Source organism: Oryza sativa, chromosome 6 (assembly GCF_034140825.1).
Source record: "Oryza sativa Japonica Group chromosome 6, ASM3414082v1".
Lineage (NCBI taxonomy): Eukaryota > Viridiplantae > Streptophyta > Magnoliopsida > Poales > Poaceae > Oryza > Oryza sativa.
The window spans coordinates 13,276,449-13,285,763 of NC_089040.1; the positions used below are offsets into that span (position 1 = coordinate 13,276,449).

Below are 9,315 nucleotides of genomic sequence, written 5' to 3' on the forward strand. Positions count from 1 at the left end.
TTCTATACCTAATCTTAACTAATTAAAAGATTAGTATTTTTCCAATCGTCACCAAAATTAGTATTAGTATTTTTTCGTCCGTATGCGCTATTTTTTTCACTCGTCTGTGTGCGATCTCCTCCCAAAATTTTGGTTCGTCAGTCCACGCGAGATCGAGAGACTGCATCGCTCCCGTCCCGTACGCGCGTACAAGCCCAGAACTATGCACGGAAACAAGAGAAACTGAATCACAAATCCAACAACAATAAAGCAAAACCATCCCAAAATATAAATCACCGGGGCCAAAAAAAGGAAAAAACTTCACAAAAAAAATCAAGCATTGGCCGGCTCGGCGAGGCAATGGGGAGGAGGAGACGACCATCGGCGACTCGGACGCAGCCCAGTGCGCACGGTCCACCCCTCACCACGGACCACCAAATCCATGGACCCGCGCGAGAGTGGGGGCAAAGAGACGACGGATCCGTGCGGGAAGGGAAGAGGTCGCTGGATCCACCCCTCCCATCGCCGCTGACGGCAGATCCATGCGAGAGGAGGGCGGAGAGATGACGGGATCCGTGCGGGAGGGGAAGAGGTCGCCGGATCCGCCCCTCCCGTCGCCGCCGATGGTTGATCCGTGCGAGAGGGAGACAAAGAGACGACGGGATCCAGGCATCGGTGGTGGATCCGCACGGGCAGCATCAACGGCTTGGAACGTTGCATGAGGAGGCCTTGCCGTCGCCTCCAGTCAGCCACTGCGCTTCTTCATCTTCTCGCTGTCGCGCTTCTCCATCTTTTGCCGGATCAAGGAGAGGTGGCGCCGTTGGCCGCTGCTGCAGCCAGTAGGCGGAAGGAGGCGCCGCTACTACAGGAAGGAGGTGCAAGGGCTGAGTATGGGAGGATGTGAGGGCGCACGCTGGTGGAGGCGCTGGATGCCTGGATGACGGCATGCGATGTGAATGGGGAACCAGTGAGGAGGGAGAGAGACAGAGAGACTGGGATAGAGAAGAGCCTAGAGAGTAAACGAAGAGCCTAGAGCTCTCGGAGCAGAAGAGCTCTCGGAGCTGGCAACCTCCTCGGTAATGAAGTACGAGGTTCAGTTTTTTCATTAAAAAAAAACTACGACCGGTCAAAGGTCCTTTCTTTATTGTGCTATTGATTTTCACTGAAAAAAGTTTTTTTTAATACACGTAAAAGTACTTCACAACTAATGATGATTTTTCTTTATTACTTTTATTGTTGACATCAAAATCACTTAAAAATCTCTTAAAGTTTCAGTTAAATACAAATATTTGTTTGAGACTAAAAAAAATATCGACTGAAGAAAAAATAAAAAGTTTCCACGAGATAAGCCAAATTAGAATATTTGCGCTATCATCCACGTGTCACATGACCTGTCTCCACGTGAGTCCACGTATAATTTTGAGTTGACAGATCGAGAAAGCACGCATGACCACTAGAGACTATGAGTAAATATGCAAAAGTGACTATGAGTAAATATGCAAAACTATTTTTTATCTGCGACACTACTACATGATATATTTTCCTGGACACTGCACCCTTTTGTTTCCATGCGGTCTGTATGTAGAACCGCATGGAAAAATAAGGGGACAGGCGCTGGGCTGTCGCCCACACAGGAAAACACAGTATCCCGCGTGGGCGGCTTAAGCCAACCGCACCCAAATTTTCACCCGCACGGGCCCACCGCTTTTAACCGCGCCCACACACATCTCCCCCTCCGCCCGCTCCTCTCCTCCCACCTCCCTCTCCCCCACTCCACTCCTCTCCTCCCACTCTCCTCTCCTCTCCTCTTTTCCCCTCTCTCCCAGCCGGCCGGCGGCGCGACAGCATGTGGCGGCGCGCGGCCCCTCCCTCCCTCTCCCTTGACTGCGGGTGGGAAGAAGGGCGGCGAGAGCCAGCGGCGGCAGACGACCACGGCGGACCCTCCCCTCCGTCCCCTTGCAGATCCGGTAGAGGGGGCGGCAGATCCGGCGGAGGGGGTGGTAGATCCAGCGGCGCGCGGCCCCTCCCCTCCCTCCCCTTGCAGATCCAGCGGAAGGGAGGCATGGGGGCCTGGCAGAGCGGCAGCATGCGTCAGTGGCCGGCGTGGAGGTGGGGCAACGGCGTCGGCGACCGGCGAATCTATCTCTCCCTCTCCTTCTCTCTTTGTTATTTGTGATTCTTTGTGATTTGTGAGATGCGTTTTTGAGTTCATTTGTTGCTGTGAGATGTGTTCTTGTGATGTGAGAGTTCATTTGTTGATGTGAGATGCGTTCTTGTGATGTGAAATCATTGTGTGTCGATGTGCGACTACGGATCCGGCGCCGTCGACCAGAAGGGAGGTTGTCCTCTGCATCGGCAACGATGACGATGACCTCGCCCTCATCGACGTCACCTACCCCAAGCGTGACGTGGACAACATGCAGTGGTTCCGGGAAATCACGCTGCTATACCGTGGCCACCGCCTCTCCGCACCCTTCGTCCTCGGCCTCATCGTGCTCTGTGGCCACGCACCGCCCAACAACTAGTGCCCATGGGGACGAGAAGGGCGTGCGCGGCCATCCTCGGGACCCCAGCACCCCGATCCGCTACGTCGTGATCTACATCAGCGGCTCCCATGCCTTGTGTACTAGCCCGACTGCAACCAGTCCAAGTACACCGTCAGCGTGCTTCCTTTCCACAAGGACGGCGGAAGGATGGCGCGGCTCCTCGCATTCCTGCACAATAGGCGTGTCACGGTGGCCTGCGTCGGTACGCGCGATGTGATGGAGAAGCTCGCAGACGAGTGGGAATTGGACGTGGCATGGCCGGCGGAGTTGACGAATCTGTTTTCGTGCACGCGTTCGGCAAGGTGGCTGGGGTGGACGCGGTGAGGCCGCCCAAGGAGCTGGAACCGGATAAGGAGGAGATAAAGGAGAGCGTGTTGTCACTAGCAAATATCCAACTTTTAAGAGTGTCATCCCAAAAGTTACTCTGTGTAGTGTCCTACAGCTAATTAAAACCGTGAAGTCACGATGTCCTGTAGCAAAATTTGCCTATTTGGTTTTGTTACACAGAGGATCTCCTTATCTTCACAATGTTCAGCTCATGTTTTATGAAGGGAGCAATATTTTTCAACTCCAAGCATTTTCTTCACATATCAACGCACGGGTATATTCCTATAGTTCTCTCATTTTTTTAGGCTTATCTACTTAGAAATATATATCCCACAAATATAAAGAAGATTAATGGACAAGAACAACACGACTTTGATCAAACTTCAAACACCCACTATCATCCGTCATCCGTGCAACGCACGGGCATTATGCTAGTATAATTAAAAAATACACAAGGTTTCCGTAAAAAAAATTCGTCCGTCTTTTTTTTTCTTTTTCGCTGTTTTTTTCCTTTTTTTTTTGGTCAGTTTTCCTTTTTTTTCACTCCGTCGTAAAAAAACGGCTGCGAAAAAAACTGATCAGACGGGAAAAACCGCGTGAAAAAAACCGGGGAAAAAATCCGCGTGCAGAAAAGACGAAAAAACAAATCGGATGGAGAAAACCGGTAAAAAAACCGCGTATTGGGCTTTTTTTTATTTCCGTCCTTTTCACCCTTTTTCTTTTTTCTTTTTTTTCTGTTTTTTTGTCCATCTTTTTTTCTGCTTTTTTTCATCTGCTTTTCACTTTTTTTTCTGGGCCTTTTTTCCAGGCTCTTTCATATGTTTTTTCTTCGTTGTTGTTTTTAAGTTGCATTTTTCCGCACGCAGTAAGGATTTGTGCCATGCTTTTTTCATCGCGCGGCCGAACACTAGCGTTGCCGCAACGTTGATCTACCTCTCCATGTGTTCCCTCCTCCAATTGATTGCCAAAAATCAATTCCCCATTACTCCTCACCATTTTCCTTACGATTTTCCCTTTTAACTCCGCTTTAATTCATTGAATTTAATCGCCTTTTAAAAATTATCATTTTTATCCTGAGTTTTTGTCGCTCCTATTTTAATAAAAATGAAAAGGGGAACTAGTGTATCAAAAACCCTCAACCAATTTTAAAGATTGAGAAAGATTTGACTGGATTTGATGCGGAGGATTTGACCAGATTTGATGGGGAGGATCGAGGACCTACAGCTCCACTTGAAGAAGGAATGAAATGAGCTTTTGGTCCAAAACCAAAAAGTAAATGTATAGCATTCCAAAAATATTTCTACTCGTTGCAACGCATGGGCATTTTTTCTATATATATAAAAAATTAGTGGGTAAGTCACGGATTGATTCACTGGTTACTTATTAATTTGACCTATAAGTGAATTCACGGGTTGACTCACTTACATCTTACATCCCTAGGTGCAGCAAGCCGAGCCATGACGCGGGAACTCATCGGTTACTTATTTGACATATAAATGAATTTGCGGGTCAGCCCACTTGAATTCCTTTTACTGTCTCTAACATCCTGCAGGCCGCATGGACTTAGCAAACTTCCACAAAGAGTATACTTCACGGCGCGATCAAAGCTCTTCTGTCCACATTTCTTCACAGTATGTGACGATGTGGAATAGAAGCTACCCGTTTAAGAAATCCTGGTGCCTCCATCTCCTAGCACAGTGAACTGCTTTAATTTTTGCCTCATGACCTACCTCTCGGATTATTTTTGCCCATTCCCTCATACCTCTATCTCAGATATATTTGGCGAGTTTTGTACGTATCATGGTTTCTCAGATTTCAACCGTACGTTGGCAATTTGACTTTTTATTTCGTTATCTCTCGTTTTTTCTTTGAGCTACCCCTAGAGTTCCTGGAACTAGCAACTATCTAGGCTTAATTTGGTTGTAGCCTCCATGGAGACTACAGAAGAAGATGCTTGATATTTATCACCAGGACAACACGGTAAGGATATGAGCGCGTTGAACAATGAATAGCGATCTGACCGAGCCATCCACCAACTGTCCTTCAGAAGTAGCTTGCGTAGGTAAAGTTGTTGTTACTATGTACTCCTATAGTAATGTTAGTACAAAATTAGAACATATTTGGATCTAGCATACATAATTCCCACCATAATTAAAATATAAAAATATCAAGGGGGTTTGAGGTCTGGAGTTAATCTCCCTCCAACCACTTTTATATGGGATTAAGCGAACAAACCCTTACTAGGATATAGGAGAGAGATATTGGACGAAAGATATATGGACGATCAATTTTTACATTTAAGACAAAGATTTTGATTGCCATGGTATAAAGTTTATAATCCTGTCTGTAATTTCAGCTAAGAAAATATCGATACTCTGCTGTACGTGAACTAATGGTAGGAAGAGCGATGAAAAGGATCAGTCAGGTCAGACAATGACGAGCGATTATGACACAGCAAATGTGGTTGAATCAAACATCCTTTCCATGATCCAAACTTTCTTGAAGATATCGGTTATATTAATTCCTTCCAAAATGCCATAAGCAAATCTACAAAACCTGTCAAATGAAAATACGTACATGATCTCTTCTTCCACTGCTGTTCTACGATCAGAGACATCAACTGAAACAAAACTAATATATATACATTCAAATGAGGAAGAAACTGGGTACAAACGAGATCGACGAGAAGCAATTAGTAGCACCAGTGACATGATTAATTCACTGGGTGATGACCTCGTGATTGATTGATTAACCGGGCGATGAGCGTGTGATTAGGCACGTAATTAGAAGAAGAAGCTAGCGTGTGTGTGCATTGATTGCGTCTTCTTCCTCCGATGCTACGGCTGCTTAATTCGGCAGCTGCGCGGAGAGCATCGCGTCAGAGCGCGTGGCGGCGCACGACGGCGGCCCTGACCCTCCCAAGCGCCCTGGCGAACTCCGGCAGCTCCGCCTCCCCGAGCGCCTCGACGTTGGTGGCCTCCCACCACCACCAGAACCGCCTCCCCGCGACGTCGCGCAGCCGCGCCACCTCCACCTTGGCCTCGTCCGCCGCCCGCCTCAACGCCTCGGGCTCGCAGTCGTGGACACGGGGGCGGGCGCGTAGCAGCGGCTGCGGAGGACGGCGTCGTCGACGAGGGATGACGACGGGTCGGTGAGGGTGTACGGGTGGTTGGCCTCGGAGAAGACGAGGACGGCGACGGCCGCACCGGTGAGGATGGAGAGCTCCGAGGCCTTCCTGAACAGCCCGGCCCGCCTCTTGGTGAAGGTGACGTGCCGCCGGGCTTGTCCTCGATGCGGCGGATCCCGATCGCCTGCCGCCCCTTGCTCGGCCTCCCGCGCGGATGAACCATCGCTCGCCGGCGCGCGGCGGCGCTGCTTCTTCCCTAAACTGAAGGATGCGGCGCGGCGGTGCGGTGATAGCGGCGGCGGCGGCGCGCAAGGAGTTTATGAAGTGGAAAGTGTTGCAAAAAAAAAAAAGGCGGGAGGGAGGGAGGGAGAGGCGGTGAAAACGGACACGGAGAAGATTTGAATTGAGGGGGTGAAAACGAATCCTCCTCGTACAAGGAGAGGTTAGATTTTGGAAAGTTTTCCTAGTCATCCGTAATTCCGTACGGCCTTGTTAGTTTTGGGCGGGGTCAGGCACTCGGCTCGGCTTGGATTAAAGCCCGGCCAACAAAAAAATTGCGTTCAGTTAAGCCTGGGAAGGATTGGATCCAGGCCTACCCCGGCCTTTCCCCTCATTCTGGGCCGGGAAAAACATGTGGAAAATATCCACGAGATGGCGCAGGATGCAGCGCGTGCGGCGGCGGGCGACTCAAAGGCGACGGCGACGGCGAGGTGGCGCTCTCCCCTCCGGTGGCCACCTTATCACCGGTGAGTCTCTCTTCCTTCCCCTCTCCTCTTCCATGTGGGTGGCCATGACCTAGGGTTTTCTTCGAGCTTGTGTTCCTGGCTCACCCCGACAACCATCCTCGCTGCTCGGTACTGAGGATGGGCCAGTGCCGCTACCTGAGCCTGTGTTGATTAGTGAAAAATCAAAAGTGGGAGAAGATAATTTAATTCTAAACATATTGCAATTTAATTCTGCTTCGTTCTCCTTAGAAAATCATTTGGACGATTACTGAAAGTATAGTAGCAATATAGTGGGAGAAGATTTTTAATAAGTATTTGCTGCAGATTTCTTTTAATACTATGGTGAGACATCCTCAAGGTATGTCTCTGAACTTTGGCCACATTTGCTGACAGTAAAAGTGCAATCACTATACAATTTGGGCAAATACTCTTTTTTATGTAATTAAACTGGGTATATACTAGGAGTGGCAAAATAAGAATTTAATTAGATAATTATACTAAATTTACCAGATTGTGTATGAGTGGAAATAAGGACATTATGCATGTTTATAACTTGTGAGGGCTGATGTGTTCCAAGCAACTTCCTAGGATGTCAGTGTGGAATAGAACTTTTTTTTTGTTTTGATCTGTCTGATCTTGGATGTTTTATTTTATTGGCTGTTTCCTAGGTCACTTAATTGAAGCATGGGTTTTTCTTGCTCAAGCACAATTTTATCCAACTGTTTGTGGTAAGCATCTAGCTGACCTTGACAACTAATAAGATCTTTGTTCATGATCCAGATGAAACGGGCTATTGTGAAGGTGATGGGGTGAGTGTACTGGCTTGAGGGGTTTGTGAGGCTTATGTTCTTGGATGACCAGACATTCTAATTATGAGAAACGTCAAGGGCCTAATTGTGAGGGTGGCATCCTCACCCTGTGGCATTAATTGATGCTGCTGCTATATTTTTGCATGAATTCAGACATGTTTGTGAAATCATTATCTTTGAGCTCTAGGCCTTGATGATACTACAATATCATTGTTTTAATGATTAATCCATAGTGCAATTCTTGCACTGAGACATCAGACGTGGTTATGTTAGCTGAATTGATGCATGTGTGAAATTGATGCATGTGCCAAATCCCTGCCAAAACGAACGCATGGTTTTAAGAGAGGGGTTTGAAAAATGCAATGGATTCAAACCCCACAGATTGGTTAATATGGAAGGGATTCACCTAATTCCTCCCCTGATAGGTTCTCCTTGGGATTATTTCCCAAGCAACCGAACAAGGCCTACATGGAAATTGCTCTAGCTAGTCACGGTAATTTTTTATTTTTATGTTTTACGCGTGGAACGAAACGGTGATGTGAGTGAGCTGCCATACACGTACGTACAAGTGTTCTACTCCCTCCATCCTTAAAAAATATCCTTTTATATCTTTTAATTTACTAGAAAAAATACCCGTGCGTTGCAACGGGTGAAGTCTATTTTATTCTTATTATTGTTTCGTTAATATAAAATTCACTGTGAGAGTTCGCTTAGATATTCTTAGAAAATCATATGATGTAGTTATGAGTCCGATCGTCTCAAGTTAGCATTCGAGTTTTTTTAAACAGATTTCTTATATGATTCCTTCTGTATTACCAAAAATGAACAATCTTAAAAACCGACTGAAATACGGATATGTATTTTCAAAAGCAAACGAACTTAAAAACCGACTCATACACGGATGACGTACCAAAATACCGGCAAAAACATCTTTAATTTTTATAATAGTAGAGATCTCACAGAGAGTATTTTATAAGTTATAAGGTCTAATATCTTAATACTACTACTTAATATTTTTCTTCTTATTTTAGCCATCCAACCATTTACCCTCTTCTCCTCCCTTTCTCCTCCTCAACCATTTACTCTCTTCTCCTCGTGTTGTTACCCTCCTTGTTTTTTTCTCTCTGTATTAATGGAGAGTATGTTTTTTATTTCTCGTACTTAATTGCCTATAACTTTCTAAAACTACTTCTTTTTGAGGGAATATAAATTCTACAATGTTGCTCATATTATTATGTATTTTCTACTTATTATATTTTTTGATAAATACGATATATTATACAGGTTTAAGAAAATTATAACGTGTAAACTTGTAAGAAAAAAATGTAATTTTAAGACATGTTCCTTATAACGTGTTTTTTTCCCCACTAACTACCGCAATCCACAGAATGTAAAAGCAATGCACGACGATTGGATACCCAAATGGGAAAAAAACGCAACGTGCGCGAGAATGGACGGATGTAAGCGACGACATACCAAATTATACCATGAAAACAACTTTGGTAGAGATACAATTTTTCTAATAGTAAAGATATATTATGTATCAGCCTATTTTATTACTAGGTCCGAACATATTTTGAAATTTATAGTTAATTTTAGAGGATTTTTTCATCGTTATTGTTGCCAACATCTTTCATGATTGTTAAAAGAAGTTAATAATCTACCTAAAATCATTCTTCAAAATTCGAACTAACAACTTCAAAGCCACTTTGAATTATAATCCACATTTGAACCAAGCACAGCCATAAATGATGCACATTAGCTCAATTAAAAGTACATTAAAATAAAATATTTACCGTTTA

General features: G+C 45.5%; 1 protein-coding gene, 1 long non-coding RNA gene and 1 pseudogene across 2 annotated transcripts; 2 read left to right on the top strand and 1 right to left on the bottom strand.

Annotated features, from left to right (window-relative positions):
• Window positions 1-2,258: 2,258 nt before the first annotated feature.
• Window positions 2,259-2,971, top strand: LOC107278199 (uncharacterized; annotated as a pseudogene).
• Window positions 2,972-5,721: 2,750 nt separating this feature from the next.
• On the bottom strand, window positions 5,722-6,202 carry LOC112939359 (MADS-box transcription factor 23-like). The gene is given in 3 exon segments (XM_066311715.1): window positions 5,722-5,980; window positions 6,016-6,133; window positions 6,136-6,202. Coding segments are annotated over 3 exon segments (435 nt in total). The 3' UTR covers window positions 5,722-5,730.
• Window positions 6,203-6,601: 399 nt separating this feature from the next.
• On the top strand, window positions 6,602-7,816 carry LOC107281349 (uncharacterized). The gene is made up of 2 exons (XR_001546656.3): window positions 6,602-6,725; window positions 7,485-7,816. It is a non-coding gene; the product is annotated as an uncharacterized lncRNA (long non-coding RNA).
• The last annotated feature ends 1,499 nt before the right edge of the window (window positions 7,817-9,315 follow it).